This window comes from Otolemur garnettii, unplaced genomic scaffold (assembly GCF_000181295.1).
Source record: "Otolemur garnettii isolate 467f Iridium unplaced genomic scaffold, OtoGar3 scaffold00013, whole genome shotgun sequence".
NCBI classification, from domain to species: Eukaryota; Metazoa; Chordata; class Mammalia; order Primates; family Galagidae; genus Otolemur; species Otolemur garnettii.
The window spans coordinates 5162189-5188505 of record NW_003852408.1 but is presented as its reverse complement, the minus strand read 5'-3'; the positions used below and the strand labels follow the sequence as shown (position 1 = coordinate 5188505).

Sequence of the window (26317 nt, the reverse complement as noted above, 5' to 3'; positions counted from 1 at the left end):
AGGACAGAACCTAACTTCCACACTGATGCAAAAAATAAAACTAAGCAATGGACTCTCACAAAATAAGATGAATAGAACACTACCATACTTATCAATTATCCAATAAAAGTTAATGGCTTGAATTCCCCACTGAAGAGGTAAAGATTGGCTGATTGGATTAAAAAACACAAGCCATCCATTTGCTGTCTGCAGGAAACACACCTAGCTTCAAAAAACAAATTAAAACTCAGAGTTAAGGGTTGGAAGACAATTTTTCAGGCAAATGGAACTTAGAAGAAAAGCAGGGTTGCAATCTTATTTTCAGATGCACATGGATTTAAAGCAACTAACATCAAAAAAGACAAAGATGGTCACTTTATACTGGTCAAGGGAAAAATACAACAAGAAGACATTTCAATTCTAAATATTTATGCACCAAACTTAAATGCTCCCAGATTCTTGAAACAGATTTACTTAGTCTGAGCAAAAATATGATATCCTACAACATCATAATAACAGGGGACTTTAACACTCCTCTTACATAGCTGGACAGATCCTCTAAACAGAAATTAAACAAAGATATAAGGGACTTAAAAGAGACCCTAGAACAACTGTGCTTGATGGATGTATATGGAACACTCCACACCAAAGATAAAGAATATACATTCTTCTCATCACCCCATGGAACATCCTGCAAAATTGATCATATCCTAGGACACAAAACAAACCTCAACAAAATCAAAAGAATTGAAATTTTACCTTGTATCCTCTCAGACCACAAGGCACTAAAGATGGAACTCAACTCCAACAAAAACCACACACAAAGGCATGGACACTAAACAACGTTCTGTTGAGTGACAGTTGGGTATAGGAAGAAATAAAAGAGGAAATCATTCACTTCCTTGAACATAACAACAATTAAGACACAGGCTACCAAAATCTGTGGGATACTGCAAAAGCAGTTGTGAGAGGAAAATTTATTGCTTTAGATGCCTACATTCAAAAAACAGAAAGAGAGCACATCAACAAACTCACAAGCCATCTTATGGAATTGGAAAAAGAACAATCTAAGTCTAAACCCAGCAGAAGAAAAGAAATATCCAAAAATAAATAAGAGATCAATGAAATTGAAAACAGAAGAATAATTTAGATAATTAATGAAACAAGGAGTTGGTTTCTTAAAAAAATAAATAAAATAGATAAAACTTTGGCCAGACTAACTAGAAATAGAAAAGTCTAATCTCTAGTAACCTCAATCAGAAATGATAAAGGGGAAATACCCACTGATGCCACAGAGATACAAGAGATCATCTATCTCTGAATACTACCAGAAACTCTATGCCCAGAAATGTGACAATGTGAAGGAAATGGATCAATATTTGGAATCACACCCTTTCCCTAGAATTAAACAGGAAGAAATAGACCTCCTGAACAGACCAATTTCAAGCACTGAGATCAAAGAAACAATAAAAAATATTCCAACAAAAAAATGTCCTGGTACAGATGGCTTCACACCAGAATTCTATCAAACTTTCAAAGAAGAGCTTATTCCCATGCTGCAGAAATATTCCAGAAAAATGAGGAGGAAGGAATCTTCCCCAACATGTTCTACGAAGCAAACATCACCTTGATGCCAAAACCAGGAAAAGACCCAACTAAAAATGAGAATTTCAGACCAATTTCACTAATGAATATAGATACAAAAATTCTCAACAAAATCCTAGCCAACAGATTGCAGCTTATCATCAAAAAAGTCATACATCATGACCAAGTAGGTTTCATCCCAGGCTGCTTTAACATATGCAAGTCCATAAACATTATTCACTGTATTAACAGAAGCAAAAACAAAGACCATAAGATCCTCTCAATAGATGCAGAAAAAGCATTTGATAAAATTCAGCATCCTTTTCTAGTTAGCACACTGAAGAGTATAGGCATAGGTGGCACATTTCTGAAACTGATTGAAACTATCTATGACAGACCCACAGTTCATATTTTATTGAATGGAATAAAACTGAAAGCTTTTCCTCTTAGAATTGGAACCAGACAAGGTTGTGTTGTCCTCTGTCACCATTACTATTCAACATAGTGCTGGAAGTTCTAGCCAATACAATTAGGCAAGAGAAGGAAATAAAGGGCATCCAAATGGGAGCAGAGGTCAAACTCTCCCTCTTTGCTGATGATATGATCTTATACTTAGAGAACCTCAAAGACTCAAACATGAGACTCCTGGAAGTCATCAAAAAATACAGAAATGTCTCAGGATATAAAATCAATGTCCACATGTCAGTAGCCTTTGTACAAGCAAATAACAGCCAAGATGAGAGGCTAATTAAGGACACAACTCCCTTCACCATAGCTTCAAAGAAAATAAAATACCTAGAAATATACCTAATAAAAGAGGTGAAGGACCTCTATAAAGAAAATTATAAAACCGTAAGAAAGGAAATAGCAGAGGATATTAACAAATTGAAGAACATATCATGCTAAGTGCTGGAAAGAGTCAACATTGTTAACATGTCTATACTTCCCAAAGCAATCTACCAATTCAATGCCATCTCTATGAAAATACTAACATCCTACTTTGAAGACTTGGAAAAAATGATTCTGTGTTTTGTATGGAACCAGAAAAAAACCTGTATAGCTAAGGCAGTTCTTAGTAGTAAAAACAAATCCGGGGCATCAGCATTCCCAATTTTAGGCTGTACTACAAGGCCATAGTGGCCAAGACAGCATGGTACTGGCACAAAAATAGAGACATAGACATTTGGAATTGAATAGAAAACCAGGAAATGAAATTAACGTCTTATAAGCACCTAATCTTCGATAAACCAAATAAGGACATACAGTGGGGGAAGGACCCCCTATTTGATAAATGGTGCTGGAAGAACTGGATATCCACATGTAAAAGACTGAAACTGGACCCACACCTTTCCCCACTCACAAAAATTGATTCAAGATGGATAAAGAACTTAAATTTAAGGCATGAAACAATAAAAATCCTCAAAGAAAGCATAGGAAAAAAACTGGAAGATATCGGCCTGGGGAAAGACTTCATGAAGAAAACTGCCATGGCAATTGCAACAATAACAAAAATAAACAAATGGGACTTAATTAAACTGAAAAGCTCCTGTACAGCTAAGGAGACAACAACCAAAGCAAACAGACAATCTATACAATGGGAAGGGATATTTGCATATTTTGAATTGGACAAAAGCTTGATAACTAGGATCTATAGAGAACTCAAATTAATCCACATGAAAAAAGCCAACAATCCCATATATCAATGGGGCAAGGATATGAATAGAACCTTCTCTAAAAAAGACAGACGAATGGCTAACAAACATAGGAAAAAATGCTCATCATCCCTAATTGTTAGAGAAATGCAAATCAAAACGATCCTGAGATACCATCTAACCCCAGCGAGAATGGCCCACATCACAAAATCTCAAAAATGCTGATGCTGGCCTGGATATGGAGAGAAGGGAACACTTTTACACTGCTGGTGGGACTGCAAACTAATGCAGCCTTTTTGGAAGGAAGTATGGAGAACCCTCAAAGAACTCAAATTAGACCTCTCATTTGCAATCCCATTACTGGGAATCTACCCAGAAGGAAAAAAGTCCTTTTATCATAAGGACACTTGCACTAGACTGTTTATTGCAGCTCAATTTACAATCACCAAAATGTGGAAACCGTTTAAATGCCCACTAACCCTTAAATGGATTAATAAGCTGTGGTATATGTACACCATGGAATATTATTCAGCCATTAAAAAAAATGGAGACTTTACAGCCTTTGTATTAATCTGGATGGAAGTGGAACACATTATTCTTAGTAAAGCATCACAAGAATGGAGAAGCATGAGTCCTATTCATTCAATTTTGATATGAGGACAATTAATGACAATTGTCCATGGTAGGGGTGGGGGAAGGGGAGAGCAGAGAGAAAAAGAAAGAGAGAAGAGTGGGGAAAGGAAGAGCAGACAGAGAGAAGGAGGGAGGGGGTAGGATCTTGGTGTGTCACATGCCTTTTGGGGGCAAGACACAATTGTAAGAGGGATGTTACCTAACAAATGCAATTAGTATAACCTGGTTTCTTGTACTCTCAAAGAATCCCCAACAGAAAAAAAAAAAAAAAAAAAAGGGAGCTGTTTCTCCTCAAGGACATCAGATGCCCCAACTTTCATGAGAGAATGTCAGCTGTGGCTGGAATGTTAAGGGATATTAAGCTGCCTTCAACTGAAGACGCAAAACTGCTGACTCTGGGTTTGCAAACCCTGCCTCAGTCATAAACTGAACATCTCCAAGGGCCAGGCAGGTAATAGAAAGTGAAATGAGCTGGAAATAAAAAAAAAGGAGTGGGTTTCCAGCCTGGAATGACTGTGTAGGGAGCTCATTCCTGGCATAATAAGAAACATTGGCCAAAACTATGAAAACAAATATTTTAATTGTCTAGCAATTGCCATAGACCATAGAGAAAATAAAGAAACGTTGATTCAAGAAGATCTACTAAAACTCCCCTAGAACAGACAGTCTGTGACATTCAAACCACAGCCCCTGACCTCCTTCCCCTGCCTCCCTTCCTGTGGCACCATTCTGGAGGTGCTCCATTTGGGATGTGTATCTCAAAGCATCACACTTCCCCTTCTTTCACCTCCCAAGCAAGAATTCCCAGATCTTACTGAGAACCAGATGATACCTGCATTTCTCAGCTCCTTCAACTCTGAATTGAAGAGGCTAAATTCCTGCTGAGTACAGCCAATATATTGGGGGGGCTCTTTTTTGATACTAAGGCCCTTTCCATAAGACTGAGGTATCACCCCAGATATGGCAGGGTAATACCACCAGGGCCACCCTCACTCACACTTGCTTGAGGGAAGAGTTTCTACACCAGGAGAGGCCAGCCGTGCACTGAGGACACCACTGTCCCCAGTGTCTCGGAGAGTTTGCCTGGGAGAAAAGAGATCTCTGAAGCTCTCTGCATGGAACCAAGTTTATCTGAAACTCAATCTGGGAAATTTCAAGCCTAAGGATACTCAAAAACAATAGCACTTCTTAATTAAGAGCAAAAAGCTAAAGCATAGGCCAGCTAGTTCACTAATCAGAACCAGGGGAAGAGACAGCTTGGAAAAGCCCTCATAGGATCAGAAGATAAGTTTCAAAAGCAACTCCTGCTGAAATGTAATTGGAACAGACTGCTGAGCAATGTATACCCCAGGGCATCATTAAAAACAATAGAATGATCATGGTAAATAGTGAAATTTAACAGTCAAGGGTATAATATCAAAATGAGCAGACAACTCTGTGATGACCCCACTGCCAGGCTGGGCAAGGGAGCAAGACCTTGTGAGAAAAGAAGGGAAGGGAAGGGATGTGGAGGGGAGGGGAACGGCAGGATGGGAGGAGATGTGACAGACAGGACAGGAAGGGAAGGGGATGGAAAGGAAGGGAAGGGAAGTTAGATTAGGGAAAGATGGAGTCAAAGTCAGCTAAGGCAAGTCTAGGAGAGTTCTAGATGACTGCAGAGTTTCAAGGCTATGTCCTCTGAGGAGATACCAAAGACTTTGCACTGTGTGGGGAAATAGACTTCACTAAAATAGCCTCGCCAAATTCAATAAACACATGAAAAAAATAAGCACCCATGAAATAAGCCCTGGAAAGAGGGGAGGAGAGATCAGTATCCAGAATCGTTAGATATAGACAATATGGATATTATCTAAAATAATAGTTTTCAACCAAAAAACCATGATATGTAAAAACAGGAACATGTGTGGGATAGCACCTGTGGCTCAAAGGAGTGATGTGCCATCCCCATATACCGGAGTTTGCAGTTTCAAACCTGGCCCCGGCCAAAAACAAAACAAACCAAACAACCAGGAACATGTGACCCAAACACAGGACAAAAAAAAAAAAAAAAAAAAAAAGGCAATATAAACTGAGAAGAACTAATACAACCTGAAATAGATTTATTTGCTTGAAGCAACCCTGAGTTGAGCAAGTCTATTAGCTACATTTTCCCAACAGCAAGTGCTCACTTCACATCTCTCTATCACATTTTGATAATTCTTACAACATTTCAAGCGATCTCTGATGTTACCATGACTGTTATCAAAGAGTAGAGTCATGAACTGAACTCATATAGGAAGTGAACTTAATTGATAACTGTGGTGTGTGTTCTGACCACTCCTCCAGCAGGCCATGCTCCTGGGCTTCCCTATTCATTAAGACATGACGATATCAAAATTGGCTCAACTGATCACCTTAAATGTTCACACAGAAGGAAAAGTCTCATGTTTCTGACTTTACGAGGTAGAAATGATTGAGCTTGGTAAGGAAGGCTTGTCAAAAGCCAAGGAAGGCTGAAAGCTAGGCCTGTGCACAAACAGGTAGCCAAGTTATGAATGCAAAGGAAAAGTTCTTGAAGGAAATTAAAAGTGCTACTCCAGTGAACACACAAATAATAAGATGATAAGAAAGTGAAAGATACTTATTGTTGATACGCAGAATGTTTGACTGGTCTGGATAGGAGATCAAACCAGCCATAGCATCTCTTAAGCCAAAACCTAATCCTGAGTGAGGCCCTAGCTCCTTTCAATTCTATGAAGGCTGAGAGAGGTGAGGAAGCTGCAAAGAAAAGTGTGAAATGAGCAGAGGTTGGTTCATCAGGTTAAAAGAGGAAGCCATCTCCATGACATACAAGTTGTGAAGCAGCATGTGCTCCCGTAGAAGCTGTATCAAGTTATCCAAAAGGTCTAGCTAAGTTCATTGGTGAAGGTGGCTGCTCTAAAAACAGATTTTCAAAGTAGATAAAATACCCTTCCACTGGAAGAAGATGCTTTTAGGATTTTTATAGGTAGAGAGATGTCAACACCTACATTGAAAGCTTTAAAGAACAGGTTGACTGTTGCATCAGAGGCTAATGCACCTGATAATTTTAAATTGTAGCCAATGCTTGTATGCCATTACAAAAATTCTAGCACCTTTAAGAATTGTGCTAAATCTCCTCTGCCTGTCTCTGTAAATGGAAGAACAAAGCCTGTATACAGCACATTTGTTTACAGTATAGTTGGCTGAGTATTTAAAGCCCATTTGGATACCTGTTTCTCAGAAAACATAAATTCGTTTTAAAATATTACTGCTCATTGGCAATGTACATATTCACCAAGAGCTCTAATGGAGATGTGCAAGGAGATGAGTGTTGTTTTCATGACTGCTGACACAACATCATTCTCTAGTCCATGGATCAAGGAGTAATTTAGATTTTCAGAAATTTGAGAAAAGTAGATAAAAAAATCTTTTGGAAGGGATTTACCATTCAATATATTATTAAGAATATTCACAGATTCATGGGAGGAGGTAAAAATATCATCATCAACAGGAATATTCAGTTCTCGTGGATCACTTGGAGGGATTCAAGAGGAGGAAATAGCAAGAAAATTAGAAGTGGAAACTGAAGATGCAACTGAATTGCTGAAATCCAATGATCAAACTTGAATGAATGAGGAACTGTTTCCAATGGAATCCACGGGTGAAGATGCTGTGACCATTGTTAAAATGATAAGAAAGAATTTAGAATGTTACATAAACTTAGTTGCATAATCAGAGGCAAGTTTCCAGAGGATTGATTCCAATTACTGAAGTTCTACTGCAGGTAAAATGCTATCGAACGCTGGATGCTACGGAGTAATCGTGTGGGAAAGGGACAGTCAATGAATGCCGCAAACATCATTGTTGTCTTGTTTTAAGAAATTGCCACAGCTACTTGAAACTTCAGCCTCTAACATTGTCATCATTCAATCAGTAGCTACGTCTACAGAGGCAAGACTCTTCACTAGTAAAAAGATTACAACTTGCTGAAGGCTCAGAAAATTGTGAGCATGTTTTTTAAGCAATAAAGTATTTTAAAATAAATTTTGTACATTTATCTTACAGGCACAAGGCAATTGCTCACTTAAGATATTATAGCATAGTACAAGCTTAACTTTTATGTGCACTAAGAAACTAAAAGATTTCTTCCACCCGATTATTGTGATATTTATTCTGTAACTCTGGTACGGAACCCATGAGTTTCTGAGGCATTCCTGTGGAAGGGAATACTATGAACAATGACATGCTCAAAAATTAAATGTCCTAGATAAAATGGGGGGAAATTCTATAAAAATGCAAACTACTAAATCTGACTTAATAAGTACAGAAAATCTGAATAATATCACAAAAGAGAAGAGATTGGATCAATAATTAATTAATTTAACATATAGAAAAGCCAAGTACCAGATATCTGTACTGGCAAATTCTATTAAACATTCAAAGTAGAATTGATACCAATTCTTTACAAATTTGTCCAGAAAATGAAAGGAAAAGGAATAAATGTCATCTTATTCTATAATGCTAGTATTACTCTGATACAAAGCTAGACAAATATTTCACGAAAAATATAAGCTAGCATTTCTTATAAATACAAATGCAAATATTCTCAATGAATTAATATCAAATCCAATTATCTACAAGGTGGATTATATGCCACAATTAAGTGACATTTATCCCAGGAATCCAAAGTTGATTTAAAATCCAAAAATCAGTCAGTGCAATATACCATCTTAATAAGAGAAAGGAGACAAATCTCCCGATATGTTTTTTATTTACTTTTTATATTTTTCAACTCCTTCATCAATTTGCTTTGATCATGTTAACAGACACAGAAAAATAATTTTTAGTATTCAATATCTCTTCATGTTAAAAATAGTGAAAAAACTAGGAATATAAGGGAACTTCTTCAGTTTTATAAACAACTTTCACAACTCAGGAGTAAAGAGATAAATGACTCAATTTTAAAAAGGCAAAATTCTAAGTCCAAGAGCTGGAGGTTGCTGTGAGCTGTGACACCACAGCACTCTACCAAGAGCTACAAAGTGAAACTCTGTCTCTAGGAAAAAAAAAAAAAGTGAAATATCTAAATAGACATTTTTTCCAAAAGAATATACACAAATGGATAATAGACACACACACACACACAAAATACTCCATATTATTAGCTATCAGGGAGACACAAACCAAAACTACAGTGAGTTATTTTACATTCCCTAGGAATGCCATAATAAAAAGACAGACAGTAACAAGTTTTGGTGATGATGTGGAGAAATTAGAGCCTTCATACGATGCTGGTTAAAATATAAAATAGTGCAGATGCTTTGGAGAAGACTCTAGCAGTTCTTCAAATGGTTAAACACAGAGTTACCACATGATCAAGAAATCCTACTTGTATGGTTATACCCAAGAATAATAAAATATATGTCCACACAAAATTTGTACTAATGTTTGTAACATTATTATTTGTAACAGCCCAAAAGCAGAAGCATAATTTAAATTCCCACCAACAAGGGAATAAAAAGAAATGAAGAACTGATGTATAATACAACACAGACCAACCCGGAAACATTACAGTAAGTGAAAGAATCTAGACACACAGGCCAATTACTGTATGATTCAATTTTTGTGAGTAGGTAAATTTATAGAAACAGAAACTAGACAAATCTATGGAGACAGGAAGTAGGTTAGCAGTTGTCCTAAGGAGGCAGGTGTGTTTGGGGAGCGATGACTAAGCAATGTGGAGTTTGTATTTGAGGTGACAAAAATGTCCTAGCATTGATTGAGGGGATGGACCCACAACTACATCCATATTCTAAAAGTTATTGAATTGTACTCTTTAAACAGGTGCAATGTAGGATGTAGACTATATCTCAAAAAGATGGTAAAGGTGATATAGTCACTTTTTAGACATGTATTACTCATAGCGTGTGTGTGTGTGTGTGTGTTGGGGAGGACAGTAGCTCCTGGCATCCGTTTGGAGGCTATTGTGGATATTTTGGGGGCTGTTGGTGAGCTGCCATGTGCACACCCCACCCCAGGGGATAAGCTGTCCTCAGCTCTGGATGCTTGATGACATGTTGACCAGCAGAGATACTGTTGTTAGTCTTGGCTTTAAAAGAGAGGAAAAAAATCGGATTTTTATATTAAATCTCTGCACTCTGCACATTAGCACTGTGATTTGAGAACAGATTAAGTTTTGCCTGCAAACATTCATTCTGGATATTTTTCAGATAATTTAACTTTTAATTCCCTGCCATCCAACCTAAAAAGATCTAGTGAAGAAATACCTAAATCTGCAAGGTTTATTTCTTCGGATTACTGCTTTCTAATATATTTGCTAGTAATAGATACTTTGGAGAAGCTGATGAATAATTCATATCTACACACACACTCAATATTTTCATCGATTTCAGGGGTTTCTGGACCTCACAGCAAAAACTCAGCCTGGTTACACTCCCTCTTCTTCCTGGATTAGCCAGCACTGGGCGAGTTTGTATGTGGACACTTAGAAGGGCTTTCACTGACTGTACTTTTGCATCTAGCCATCAGTCAGCATTAGGGACATTTCTAAAAACAGCTGTAGGGACCTCATTGTTATAAAGATAAGATTGACTTAACAAATAAAGTGAGCAATGTTACGGTGACTCTCTCTGGGGATTCTTTGTCCAAATTTTCCAAAGGCCTTAGAACCGGTGGGGTTGATTTAGAGTCACGGGCAGCCTTGGTTGTATAATGTAAAACTCATCTCCTTCTCTGCATGGCCTGCCAGTAAGTTGCACTGTTGCAAGGCGAGGGTTTTTGACTTCATTTTATTTTATGTTTTTTAGTCTTAATTTTTATTATTTTTTTAATTTTGCTTTCAATTTCAACTAGCTTTCACTCATCTTAGTTTTGAAGTTCTTTTTTTAAATTTTTTTTCTTTTCTTCCTTTAGTGATTCTCTTGCCCTTTGCCTCCCAAGTACCTGGGACTACAGGTGCTGCCACAACGCCCAGCTTTTTTTTTGGTAGAGACAGGGTCTCACTCTGGCTCACTCCAGCTCAGGCTCAGGATGGTCTCGAACCTCTGAGCTCAGGCAATTCACCCGCCTTGGCCTCCCACAGTGCTAGGACTACAGGGATGGGCCACCATGCCCAGCCCATTTTTCATTATTTTGGATCACTCATTTTTTAAAATTTCTTACTCATGTTACGTTTTATGACATTTTTCTCCTGGGAGATGCTGCTGCCATGGGGCCTGGCATGTCCAAAAGAGTTTGTAAAAATATCAAGTACGTTTGGTGACAAAGTCTCAAAGGTCTGTTTAAATTTACTACAAAGGGCCTCACACTGTCAACCCAGCCATTTCTGTTGTGTGTATGTTGGGTGGGAGGACAGAGTGGGGACCAAGCTGGACCCCAGGCGAGAAGATTCATTTGTGCTTGTTACTATCTGGAGGAGAAGGTCATTATCAGATTATCTCAATCTCACTCACCGGTGGGGTTTCCGCCTCTTCAGTCCTGTTCTGCCACCTGTCCTCCCTCACACTGTTCTCTGTGTTTATTCCATGTTTTTAACTCTTGGGCCTTCCTCAAAACATGCCTGTTCTCTGATTCTACCTTCTCTCTACATCTACGTGTACCTAAACCCTACACATTTTACAAGGCCTGTCTATAATGCCCTGTACTCTATGATTATGTTTTTATTCTCCTGTAACCAAGCCGCACTGACTTCTCCTCACCCTTTACTTTTAACACTAATTTGTCATCTTCCTCTGAGCCATAATTTTTACACTATGCTGAAGTCATTTTACTATAACTGTGGATTTCTTAAGATACAGAAATCTGTTTTGCCTGCATTGCTAGAGCCCTCTGAGATTCTGGCACTGTGGTGTGCACATCCTGACCAGATAAATGCCAGCTGGATAATTAAATGTAGTCATTGCCTCATGGGATCCCTGGTGACAATGTGACTCTGGCTTGATAGCAGAGACATGTCAGATCTTAATGGAATTTATTCCTGTGGGTGATATGACTAGGTGTGACCTGAGAGCAATCTACACACAAAGTGGACCATATTCCATCTATTAAAAATAATCAAAAAATTAAATATAGGAGCTTTTCAATAATACTAATTTTAGGTCCTCACCTTGGATGAATGCAAATCTTTTAAGCCTCAAATAAACATGATAATCCTATAATGAAGAAACTGCACCTTTTGTGACGTTTTTAAAATATTTGGGGGTGGGGCGAGGGAGAGATACATCAGAATATTGACGAAGTGATGCACCACTGCATTAAGAGCCAGTGAATCTGGGTTTTAGACTCGGCTTTGCTCCTGATTCACTCTGCAGCCTTGAGAAATACCTTCCCTTCCTTGCTATTTTGTTTTCTTACCTGAGTAATGCGCAGAATGGGCTCTATATCTTCTCAGGTTTGTACAGCTTTTAGGTTCTGCGATTTTTACAAATGGAAGCTTAGTCACTTAGCTTGGCAGGACAGGAGGACACTTGTACATTCTGCTTGTTTAACATATGGTGTAAACACGTCCTCTTCTTGGTAGTTTATATTCGGTGCTCTCACTAGTCTCTGACAAGTGAAGACTGTGAGAGTGCTTCCAAAGTCAAAATGTGCCAGTGTCAAAGTGTTTTTCGTTGGCCTGGCATTTTGCATGGCATTTTAAAAATTAGGATAAAGAGGGTGAATCAGCGCCTTTCAAGTTAAGATCCAGTTCCATTAAAAACAAGAGCCATGGTTCTTGATTTAGATACCGGACTGACTCAGCAACCCCTGGAGGGATTATGTGATGCTGGAGGTGGCAGCAGGGGTCTGGGAGAATCTAGTTATTCAAACCACTAGAACCTTAAAATATATCTAGGAATTAGGGGCTGCAGGATTTCAGGAGAAAAAGAGAACAGAAACATTTTAAGGTTGTTAGGATCGCTTGTTTTTCTGTGAGTGTTTGTTTGCTTTTGGTTTTGCATATTAAATATTTAGAAATGTATGCGGGTTTTTAGGCAATAAAACAGTAACATTGGACCTTCAAAGGCATAGCCAGAATTGAAAAGTCCAGACAGCTTTGCTAATCAATTTGAGATGGAGGGTGATGGAGAAAGTGTGATTCTAAGGATCATTTTGTCTGGAGAAAATGTATAGATTGCAACAATAGAAATAAAAGTTTGGGAAGCAGGCAAAGTGCTCATAGCACAGTGGTTATGGGTCCAGCCATATACACTGAGGGAGCCGGGTCTGAACCTGGCCCAGGCCAGTTGGAAAACAATGACAACTGCAACAAAAAATAGCCGGGCACCTGTAGGCCCAGCTACCTGGAAGGCTGAAGCAAGAGAATTGCTTAAGGCCAAGAGTCGGAGGTTGCTGTGAGCTGTGATGCCATGGCACTCTACCGAAGGCAACAAAGTGAGACTCTGTCTCAACCCCCCCTACCCCCGATTGGGGGAAGCAGAATATATTTTTGGACACCTACCTTCAGTTATGTTGAATTTGGGACATTTTTGAGGGGCTCAGGTGGTGTCCCTCATGGGTACTTGAAAATAATTCTGCAGGCTACAGATGGTGACTGCGAGCACATCAGTGTGGCTAAAGCCAGGAGTTAGGCGGAAAATGGACCAAGAAAAGCAATATGGAATAAGGAGTCAGGCTTCTGCACAGAGCTTCAGCAAACATGACGTTATGACACCTGCTAGCGGGAGGTAGAAGTGCAAGATGAACACAAAGAAGTGATGACCCCATGGCAGGAGAAGAATTAGAAGAGAAAATCAGATTCATGTGTATGTTTTGATCTTTTGGGTCAGTCTCTCATGGCTGGGTTGCACCGCTTACTTGTGCCTCAGTGTAAACAGAAACACACACACAAACACACATGAGGGCTGTCCAGAAAGTACGCAGCCAGGTAATCTGGAAAATAGTGAGAACCATGGCTGGATACTGTCCAGATAGCTTATATGAATTGTACAAAGTATTTACAAAATATTCCCTCTGTGTTAGCCAACTCTTCATAAAATTTTATAGTGAGTATTTTATAAATAAAGTACCTAATTTCCCATTAGCTATGATTTCTGGTTTTCCCTGTGTATGGTGACTTTAGGGGTGTGTGTGTATGTGTGTGTATTTACACATATGCAGTTAAATTCTACCAACATTACAGGACAGATTCTGTGAGTCAGACAATGTGCCAGGTGCAGTCTGGAATGTAAGGTGAAGGCTGCCTCCGGTCTATGATAAAGTATAATACCCGCTATAGACAGGCAGAAATTCTGCTTCTTCCTTAAGTAATTTTCCATTTCCTAATAAACCTTTATGTTGAGCTTGTCCTAGTTTTCCAAAAGAGAGAAATAATATTCCAAAGACTCCAAACTAAAAAGCAGACAGCATAGGGTGATCATTAGCCAAACTCACAAATTTCTATTTTTTTTTTTTTTAACCTTGAGACTCTAAGGTAAAAAATTTTAAGTTGTTTTCCTGGGATTTTGGAAGAACTAATTAAGAAAGACATGGTATTCAAACAAATAATTGTTTTAAAAAGAAATCGAAAATTATAAGGTCATTATCCTTGATGCTTAAATGTATTTTAATGAGAAACATTGTTTATTGCTGTTGGTTTTTCTTGATTGACAAGCTTTCTCCTCAGTGGAAAATTGTTATAGTAATAGAAATTGTGTAAAATGTGAAACTCAAAGCTACTCTGAGCTATTTTAATCATGGATTCTTTTGTTAAAATTCTTTCTCCATTTAAAAACCTAGTTAAGAAATACTATAAACGCTGACATTTTAAGAGAGTACTCAAATCTATTCATCTAACTGTATTTTATAGTCACAAAAATGTCAAGACGCATAAAATATTGCATTCTGTATTTGAAATGCAAGTTTACATGTTGAAATAATAATCTATTGCTATGTAGGGGACTGTGGGTCTCATAAATTGTTGACTGAATACTTTTTTAAACATTTCAGATTAATATGAGGGTACAAATGATTAGGTCACAATGTCTGTATTTGTTAGGTAGAGCCCAAGGTGTAGTTGTGCCCCTCACCCAGGGGCTCCAGGCACCTGGGAGCTCAAGCCCAGATCACTGCACTTATTCTTGATGTCTCTCCTTCCTTCATGAAGTTCATTAACATCTACAGTTTAGTATATGCACAACCTTGTAGCCTATCTTTTATATACAGTTACATAGTGTAACTGCCTTCATTTCTACATGCTGAAATATTTTTTTGCAAACTTGGTTTATAAAGGCCGTTAAGTCTTCATGATGTGGACGTCTACAATTTGTTTACCCATTCCTGTCCTGCTGGGTATATGATTCTAAGTCTTGCTATCACAGATGTTAATTTTACTGAATGCTTATCTGGTGCTTACTGTGTGCAGGCACTGTTCTAGCATTGAATAAGTGATGACACCTTTAATCCTTACCAACTGTGAGATAAATACAACTATCACCTCTATTTGGCATAGGAAGAATCTGAGGCAGAGAGAGATTAAACTTGCTCAAGATTATATAGCTGGAAAGAGGAGGAGTTGGGGTTCAAACCAAAGTGGTCTGACTCCAGAATCCGTGTTCTACGTCTGTCTACTGTGTTGTCTTAGATACACAACTTTGTGCATCAACAGTATTTTATACCAGTCTACATGGAACTGATCATTTCTTTAGAATTTATTCCCTGAAGTGAGTCAATAGGCATGAATGCTTTAAATCAGTGGTTCTCAACCTTCCTAATGCTGCAACCCTTTAATACAGTTCCTCATGTTGTGGTGACCCCCAACCATAAAGTTATTTTCATTGCTACTTCGTAACTGTAATTTTGCTACTGTTATGTAAATATCTGATATGCCAGATGTATTTTCATTGTTACAAAGGGATCGTGACCCATAGGTTGAGAACCGCTGCGTTAAAAGGTTTCAATAGAACATATAACAAAATTCTTCTCCAGAAGGATTAATACCGAACTTATCAATTTACACTCCCAATATCAGAGTCTGCATGTGCTCTTTACTGTGCCTCTAGCAATCTTGGGTACAATAATTTCAAGAAGTCTTAAGCACTTTATTCAGAATAAATTGTACCATAGTTATAGTTATATCTGATTACCAGAGAGGCTGATTTATTTTTCAGGAGTATGCTATTTTTTGTGTGTGTGTGTGTGTGTGTGTGTGAATTTCTTACATTTGGCTTTTGTCAGCTTTGCTGTTGGAATTTTCGGTTTCCATGCTAAATTACAGAAGCTATGCACTGAGATAAACACTTTGCATTTGTCAGATATATTGCTCATGTTTTTCTATTTTTTATATTGCTTATGTTTTTAATAGAGTTGTCATTTGTTTTTTATTTTGTTTATGTTACTTACTGAAGTGTAAACATTTTAAAATTGGTTTCTGCAGTTGCATCAAGCTTAAATAGTCATACAATTGATAACTTATATTTACCTCTAAATTATTTCTCCTACTACTAGAGAAGTCTCTGTCTAGTTATTTCATGCTCAGATATATGTTATAATTCCTTCAGTCAGTAAAAAACAAGTTAACGATCTCAATGTTTATTATATATATTTTTTATCTATAAGATATAATTTAGACTTAATTTTCAATAAAAATAAACTTGTAAAGAGGTTTTTCTTTAACAGTTTGAGGACCTGAGATATGATAAATGTATAGACTAGGTCTAAGGCCTGTACTACAGTTAGTATCTATATACCACTAATGTTAATATACTATAAATTAGTACATTATTAATCCTCCATAGTTGGCCACCCCCTACACTGAGCACGACCTGATTTTATAGACCGGACTTATCAGTACAGTAGGCCTAGTTCCTTATGTTGACAGTTTGTTAGAGTCCCCTGGGTGGTCATCTTACTGAGGTTCTATTGCATTTATGAAAAGCTCCTCAATTTCATTTATCATGTTTCTTGGTTTTTATTTCCTCCCCCTCCATGGATGTAGAGCTACCCAAATACCTCAGTGAGTGACCCTTCTCCACCGTTCCTCTGCGTCACACTTCCTACTAAAAAGACTTTCCTAATGCATTTGCTTCAGGAAGCTTTGTAAGGTTTAGTAAATATTTCATTTCCAGAGCTGCTGGATCTGCTGGGGAGCCTCGGGAACCACTGCCTGGGAGGAGGAGAGGCCACACAGACAGCTTCTAGGGTTCTTGCTCAGGGCTGCCTGACTTTATCTGTTTATCTATGTGTAGAGCTGTGTTAAGAAGAAAGCCTTCAAAGTAAATGCCTTCTGGACCTATCGGAGGAGGAAGGGCATTAAAACTCCTGGAAATACATTAAGATAGAAGAAAACGAACTTGCTGTCCAAGAGCAGCACTAGAGGAAACCGCCAGGGAGAAGTTCCAGTGCTGGGGCCTGGAAGCTTCCTCTCTCCCCCTTCTTAGATTATATACATAGGGAAATAGTTTATAAATACTTATAACATTTTGTAATGTGTATTTTGTAAATACAGGTACATTTAGCTCCGATTTCTCATTTTACCTATGTATATACATACAGCAACTTTGGGGACGTCCAGTATTTAAAGAGTGTCCTCGTATAGTGGGTACTAAGTTAAGAACCGGAAAAGGCTTTTTGTAGTTTTGAGATTGATCCTTGTTTTAAATATTTATATTCCATAATGAGGTATGTAGGGATAAGGGAGCATCATGTCTGTAATTCTTTTTTTTTTTTGAGACAGAGCCTCAAGCTGTCCCCCTGGGTAGACTGCTGTGGCATCACAGCTCACAACAACCTCCAACTCCTGGGCTCAAGCAAGTCTCCTGCCTTAGCCTCCCAAGTAGCTGGGACCACAGACACCTGCCACAATGCCCGGCTATTTTTTGGTTGCAGCCATCATTGTTGTGTGGTGGGCCCAGGCTGGGGATTCGAACCCGCCACCTTAGGTGTATGTAGCTGGCGCCTTAGCCACTTGAGCCACAGGCGCCAAGCCCATGTCTGTAATTCATTCTCCAAAATTGCCAAAAAATTATATCTATATCTATATGATTGCACATATATATGTATTTGCATACACACACATAAAAAGAAAAAAAGATAATGCAACTATAGCAAAATGTTAGCGTTGGTGGAGAGAGGGAACTATTTGCACCCTTCTGGTAATTTTTCTATAAGTCTACAATTAGAGAATTAAATAAGTTCCAAACTTAATATTTTTAAGGAAAAAAATTAGAAGCTGCTTGAAAACTTGGTATTTGGACTAGATAATTTAAAATGTCCCTCCACAGTTCTATGATTATGTATTTTCTTGATCATGTGAGTCTAGATTCTTTCATAGAATAGCTTATCAAGTGTGTTGTTTATCAAATACAAGCTATCTTTGTAGAAATAATATAACATAAAACTCAGTCATCTGAGAGTTCATTCCGTCACTGTCATCCCTGGGCCCCATGAGCAGAGAAGATCCCCAGAACGGTGGTGAAACATCTCATTTTCACAACATCATGGGTAGAAAGAATGTTGAGGCCTACTGGAGAGCTTTAGTTACTTACTTGCAAATATAACACATTTTTAAACACTATGATTCATCAATTTAAATGTATACTAGAAAGAAGGCATACTTTGTTTTGAGGGTGACAGCTGGGAGTCTTAAAATGATCAGTAGGGAAAGAGCCTGACAACCATCATGAACAGAAATAACGTGAATGGTCAGGGTAACTTAGTTAATGAGACATTAAACCAAAAGATGCCTCCTGAAAAATCAAAAGTTAAACTCCAGTAGACAGCAAAAAGCAAGAGAGGACTAAAAGAGACTATTAGCTTCGAATCTAAACAAACTAAGTCAAGAGAACTGAAAAGTCCACTGGCTACGCTTTGTTTTAAGGACCTCTGTAAAGATAATGTCTCAGCCATAGGGTTTGGGACAATTGCATTATCCTCTTCCTCATTTCCATTCTTTTTAAGATTTATAAAGCAAACACATAACTTGAAGATTAGTATATAGTGTGTTTTTCTGAATGGCAAATCAGAAAGAAAATAGAATTCTATATAGAACAGGTAGTTTTATTTAGAAACACATGATCACAGTTTTCCTATTTGACAACCCTTAGAGAAACCACTGAAGGCTCTTTGTTAGTGCCTCTATCGTATTTCCAGCTACTTTAAATTGCTCTTCACTACGAGTCCTCATACTAGCCATGAAATGAATGTCGTTCCCTAGTGAAGACTCATTGTTTAGTGCTCAGAAATGAACAGTTGTCCCGAGACATATGCACAATATCCTGAATGTTTTCCGAGCCTGAGACTGTTCTTCAGTGCAAATTGTAAGTGGCTATCTTGAATTCCAAAAGCCATGGGACCCCTGAGGTCCTTAGTTCTAAGGATCCACAAATCTAAATATTAGATAAATCCATTGTACTGAATGCCAAACCAGTCAAAACTGGATATAAAAAAAGTCTGCTACTAATTTTGGTCAGGAAGAAATAAGTTAAAGAATGATTAGTTGTAGCTTGGGTTGGGTCCTCTGGAATTGAGAACAAGGACAAAGAACACAGAAGCAGGACAGCACTGGGGCAGTTCCTCGGACCCTGTCATGATTATTTTTAAGCAGACGTAGGGTTGGCATGATTTTCTGAAACTATTTTTTTAAATTAAACTTTTATATGGATATATTTTAAAATACAGTCTCTTTCCTCCCCTTTAAGTTACACTGTCATTTTCATGCTGCTATGGAGAACTGGTTTTGAAAAGGACTTAAGCACTTTTCCCTGGCCATTGCGGCTTCTCTTTCTGTGCGTCTATTTTTCTCTCAAGCACTTGGTCTGGGTCCAGCACCCCTGCAGTCCCCTGCTATTTCTCTGGTAGGTAACAGCTTTCTCTCAGCAACGGGAGACTCTGGAGGCTTAACTTTCATATACTCACCCCAGAAATCTGTGCCATGTCAGAGAGAAAGAGGATTTGGAAATTAAGAAAAAGTGACTGTGAACACTTCTGAGAGATTAGGGCTAGTTTTTCATAGTGATCCTGAAATTTCTTTCAGGTTTAGAGTCCTCAAAAATTTTATTTTTTATCATCTCATTTTATTTTTTTAAATTGAAAAGTAAAATCAAATATGTTAATTGTGTATGACAGAATGTTTTTAAATATGCCATTTAAGCATTGTGGAATGGCTGGATCCAGTAATGAAAATACGCAATACTCCCATAGTGACCATTTTTGTGTTAGAACACTTAAAATCTATTCTCTTGGTATTTTTCAAAAATACAATGTATTATTATTTTTTTTTCCCCGATATACAGTGTTACTGTGTTGCCCTGGGCAAAGTGCTAGGGCGTTATGATAGCTCACAGCAACCTCTAACTCTTGGGTTCAAGAGATCCTCTTGCTTCAACCTCCCAAATAGCTGGGACTATAGGTGCCTGGCTAGTTTTTTGCATTTGTAGTAGAGATGGGATCTCGCTCTTGCTCAGGCTGGTCTCAAACTCCTGAGCTCAAGCAATCTACCTGCCTTGCCCTCCCAGAGTGGTAGGATTACAGGTATGAACCACTGCACTTACCCTACAATATATTGTTATTAACTGTTAACTGTTTTGTGCAATAAATCTTTTGTACTCATTCCTCCTAACTGAAAATTTGTATACTGTGACCAACATCTCCTGAACCTGCTCCCACGTACCACGACTGCTTTCCTAGCTTCTGGTAACCACCCTTCTGCTCTCTATTCCCACGAGTTAAAAGTTTTTAAATTCAATTTTTCATGTTTGTGCAAGTTTCGATTATTATAAACTACTGACAGGAAACAAGTCTTCTAATATGCTTTTTATTTGTTAGTAAGATTTTCCCCTTTTGAAAAGGATAAATGGAGAATAACTGAGCTCAACCTCACTGTTGTCATCAGGGACAAAACATTAAGAAAGCCATATAGGTTTAGAGAATTGGATAGAAACTTCTCTGAAGAAGACAAGTGCAAGGCCTACAGACACATGAAAACATGCTCATTATCCTTAATCATCAGAGAAATGCAAATCAAAACCACTTTGAGATATCATCTAACTCCAGTAAGAGTAGTCCATGTCACAAAATTCCAAAACTATAGATGTTGGTGTGGATATGGAGAAAAGGGAACACTTCTGCACTGCTGGTGGGAATGCAAACTAATACATTCTTTTTGGAAAGAAGTTTGGAGATCACTTAGGGATCTAAAAATAGACCTGTCATTTGATCCTGCAATTCCTCTGCTAGGTATATATCCAGAAGACCAAAATCACTTTATAACAAAGATATTTGTACCAGAATGTTTACTGCAGCCCAATTCATAATTGCCAAGTAATGAAAGAAGCCCAAGTGCCCATCAACCCACAGATGGATCAATAAATTGTGGTATATGTACACCATGGAATATTATGAAGCTTTAAAGAAAGATGGAGACTTTACCTCCTTCATGTTTACATGGATGGAGCTGGAACATATTCTTCTTAGCAAAGTATCTCAAGAATTGAAGAAAAGTATCCAATTTACTCAGCTCTACTATGAAACCAATATATAATCACCTACACTTCCATATGAAAGCTACAACCCAATTACAGCCCAGATGAAGGCAGAAGAGGAGAAGAGTAGGGGAGGGGGAGGATGGGTAGAGGGAGGGTAATTGGTTGGACCACACTATGGTGCATTTTACAAGGGTACATGTCAAATCTACTAAGTGTAGAGTATAAATGTATTAACACAATAATTAAGAAAGTGTGGTGAAGGCTATGTTAACCAGTTTGTTGTATTTCAAATTGTATATAAAACCAGTACATTGTACCCCATAAATGCATTAATGTACACAGCTATGATTTAATAAACATATATATAAATCTGAGTCTATGGGTAGGAGGAGTAGAGAGGGGTTTTCTTGCACATAGGAAAAGCCAGTGATAATCCTTAAAATTTGACTATAAATGTTAGCATTTCTATTGTAGACGTAAAATCCAGAGCCCCAAACCACAAAGTTTGGAGAAGAACTCTTTGCTTTTCACTGTATAATTTTTGTGCCCTAACTCTCACAAGTTCTCTAAGTTGGAGAATCTTTACTATAGGAGCGGTCTGAATGTCAACTTTGACCAAATTGTGATCACTGATTGCTTTTCCTCTCCATTTCTCTCCCTTTCGCAATGTATAACTGTGTGATTAGGGGTCGGTGCTAGAAAATGCCTAAATTTTCCAATTCAGAATTAAATTTGCAAACAAGCTATCAAAAGTAAATTATTTGTCACCTAATCCTTTTCGTTTTCCCCAGTGACTCTTCGCCAGAAACCAGTTTGCTGGATAAGGGATCAAAAGTACTAAAAACAGCAGAATTATAATCATTTGCCTAAACAAAGAAATCGACTTAAGCCTGTTGAATGGACTCTCTATTTCTTGCACAGTGTGAAATGTTTTACATCCTCTGTCTGCCAGTTCTGGTTCTTTAATTCTGCTCATTATATATAAAAAGCCTCCCATCCCATTTTCAGCTTCCTTTTTTTTTTTCTTTTAACAGAAATGCTGGCATGCAGCTTACCTCCAGGAATAGCTCAAGCTGATGCTCTCAATTTAGTCATGAGAATTACATTACATTTCTTTCCTTGCTGGAAACATTCTTTCCCAATTTCTACACTCATGACCCTATGAGAGCTAGCTGATTTCAATCGAAACGAAACATACATCTTTGAGGAACACACAGGAAGAAGCATATTTTATCACAATATCCACTCACATCGTAAGCTATGGAATTATTGTTTATCTTCAGGAATACCTTTTCCTTTGACAAAGAAGGCTTTGTACGTAAAGCTCAGCTCTACTACACTGAAATATGCCCATGTATTAGGTTGAAAAGCCTTTCAAATCATGGTAACATATAAGAATGGTGGAACATTTTTAGCAAATTCTTACATTAGAAAAATACCTACTAGCAGGGGTTATAAAATAAATTGAAAAGAACCCAAGAGACCTCTTGTATGGTCTTTTATTTTTCATCATACAGTTCTATTTCTGAATCTTTTTATCAGTCACTCTTGAAAATATAAACTTTTTTTCTCTTTTCAAAGAATGTATTGAATTAATCTGCCTGTTGAAATCAGCAAGATGAAAGTAAAAACCTTAGATGTGTACGTTGTTAACGGGCCACATAACTCAGTTATATATATTCAAAATAATACTTTTCCAACCATATATTTAATCAATTATGAAACTTTTGTCATAAGCACAGGTGGCTATCTCCCTGTTTTATCAGACAATATCCCGAGTATTCTGTATACTTACAGAAGCACAGTTTTCCGACTTGTCTTCTACAAAACCAATTTGGCAGGGGGTCCTCTGATTCTGCAGCCAGTAGTCTGTTGACTCAAGCAAGCTATTGCTGCGAAGGACCTGGGGGGACCAAGGAGACCTCAGTGCTTATTTGGCAAAGATTTCTACTTAATTAAGCAACTCTTAAAAAAAATTACAGGTGTATTCCTACAAGCATCCTATACAAGAGAAAAACTTTCAGCGTAATAGCAATGATAAAGTATGTGAAATATTGACTTGAGAGTGGGAGGAATAGATTGATATTAACGCTGGTGTTTCTGATCTTGTCAAATCCACCAGCTGGAAACTTCAGCATCTGTGTGTGTTTTGGATAATCTGTAATCACATGATGACTTGGGGGTATGGTGCGCTGGGCAACAGGGATCAAACTTCACTTAGGGTTAGTATTCTTTCATACTCTTTTGAACATTTTCTATTTAAAAAATATAGTGGTTTTCTTGGTGGTACAGTATTGATTCTTCTTCAGCTCTGCTAATATAGCTTTGAAATAAGGTATTTTCTTTCTAGAATACCTAGGATACTATATTAAGTTTAAAAAGTATTAGGAAGAAGTAAGTTGCATTCAAATAACCATTTTCTATAAAGAAGTAGCATGATAGGGCAAAAGAATTTGAATACAGAAATTAACATTACCCACCATGATTACAAAGCCTATTTCTGGGCTTAGATTGTTGAAGCAAAGAACAAGCATATTTTGGAACCAAAATATTTTGAAGATAAAATCATAAATACCCAAATGATTCAACTTCAAATGTGTCTTTACATTATTCAAAAACTACATAAATTTGTTCTCATCTTACTTAAGACTCCCAATGCTTCTACAGTACTCTCTGTTTTGTTTGGGTACATGTCTGCTAATATGGGACGACCACGTTCACTTAGGCGACATAAAAAATGTAATCGCAAAGAGATTGAGACCTCGATTACATTTCCTTTGTACGCACACAACAAAGGACTGTTGTTTTTTGTTTTGTAAAAATGGAGATACATTAGCACGTTAACTTTTGTCTCTGCACAGAATTAACCAAATATAATCATGACACATTTTTGTTTTAGACGTTACTTTTAAATCTTTTCCCACTCAATGTTTATTATTACCAAGCGATGATAAATTTTCATCATTCTTTTCTGCAATAGCACAAAGAAACACTGTGTGGATGGGGAGATAATTGAAGGATAAACATGGCTTATTGCAGCAGACTAGCACTGGCTATGGACTTTCTCAGTTCACTTAAAGATTTTCCAGTGCAGTGGGGGCTTCGACCTCTATGGGCCCCTGAGGCCTTTCAGAGGGGTCAGCAGTCAAACTATTTTTTATGATAATACTAAGACGTTATTTGTCCTTTTTATTCTCATTGTCCCGCGAGTATTCAGTGGAGTGTTTCAGAGGCAACATGATATGTGATAGCTCAACAGACTGTAGCAGCAGCTAGAGGGGCTCTGCTGTCCTCTATTAAATCAGACATGAAGGAGATTTTCAAACATGTTAAATGGAAGTCATTCTTCTTGCTAAAAGGCTTTGCTTCGGAAAACATAAACACATTGACATAACATGGTTGTACAAAATATTTATCACTATTTTTAAATTGTCATTGGTATTTGAAAATGAAACAAATCAAAATCTCAGCTTTAATTTGTTATATGAAAAATATCACTAAGTATAATCAATATAAACGAAAGCTTTTCCATTAGAGTGCAAAAGAATTTTGGGTTCAAACATTGAGAGCCATTGACATAGATGAGTATTATTCACAGTAGAAGAGGCTCCTAGTCTACATCCTGTATTGTCTCTTACTTTTAATTCCAGCACAGAATGAAGTGTAAGAGGATGGGTTAGGTAGTCTAACTGGGATGACCTTGGGCAGGTCACTTTCACTTTGTTTCAACATCTGTGAATGGGGAGGATAACACCCAGCTGGTGGGTTCACTGGGGTATTCAGGGAGATGCTACGTGTGAAACACTGAGCCACACAAATGGAAAGTTATCCTCTCACGGCTATTTGAGGGAAGTCACAAAGGACAATAGAAAGATGGGTGCCTTCCATCTGCAATTAGAGGATTGAAAGTGTTCAGATGGGTTAAGGCAAAGTTTCTTTAGTAAACATTGTGGTCTAAGGGGTAATTGTGAGCCACGCATTTTGTATCATGGATAGTTACAGCTACTATTTGTGCATATTTAGAATCTCCTGAGAATTGTGCTGATTTTTTTATACTTATTTTTCTTATAGCGTTATAAGGTAGGAATTATTTTAAAGATAAAGATCTCTACAAAAATTCTCATTTTGAAGATGAAGAACTTGAGACCCAGACAGATTGGGGTTTCTGCCCAATTTGTTTGGAGTCTGACTTTGGATCTGGTCTTGAAGACACCAAGAGCTATGTGTGAAATTACTAAACAGGGCTGCCTTCCATTCCCATACAAATGGGTCAGATTTGGTGTGTGTTTCTGAAAAATGCAGTTTTTCGTTTTTATGGACTTCTATGTTAAAGTTAGTTTTTCATTAATGAAATTCTAAGGTCAAATTTTCCTTATAGGAGGAGATTTTTTTGTGATGTAAATTATGCAATTTAATTGATCTACTTGGCAAGTCTTATCACTATTTTAATTTCCGAAGGGAAAAGATGCTTTTACATTTATCTAAGTTACCGTTAGACAAACTGAGATCACCAAGCTTCTGCTCCTATGCTCTCTTTGGTCCTTGGAATTTTGAACACCCATCAATAAAACCAAGCACTTTATTGACTCTCCATCATAAACACGTTAGAAACTTAAACTACAGGCATCAGACCTGACAGGGCAGTTTTATTAAAGAAATTTTGTTAATTTTCTGACCAGAAACACTTCTTGGTCATTCCAAAGCTCACCTTCGAAATTCAGGCCCTTGTCTACATTCTAACATATTCAGGGCACATAGTGTCATGGTTACAACAAAATGTCAACAGAAAAAATCAACCGTCACTTATCAGTGTTTGACTTATTCTTGTCCTGGGTCAGCCTCAGGTAGGGGACAGAGTTCAAAACACAATTCTCCTGAGCCATTCAGGAAATTAGTGTGCTGAGTGGGCACATTTTCCTTATGAAAAACCAAGAGGTGGAGGTGGGGTTGGTGAAAGTCCTGGGTCTGACACCTCCCACTGCGAGATTCAGTCCTGAGTCTGACACCTCCCACTGCGAGATTAGGTCCTGGGTCTGACACCTCCCACTG

The 26317-nt window shown here is 37.7% G+C and overlaps 1 protein-coding gene across 1 annotated transcript in view; it reads right to left on the bottom strand.

The window, feature by feature from the left end:
- SPHKAP (SPHK1 interactor, AKAP domain containing) overlaps positions 1-26317 on the bottom strand; it is a 149432-nt gene that overhangs the window by 85168 nt on the left and 37947 nt on the right. The window contains exon 3 of the mRNA XM_012802109.2: positions 23064-23171. Coding sequence (XP_012657563.2) covers positions 23064-23171 — 108 coding nt within the window. The remainder of the gene's footprint in view (positions 1-23063; positions 23172-26317) is intronic.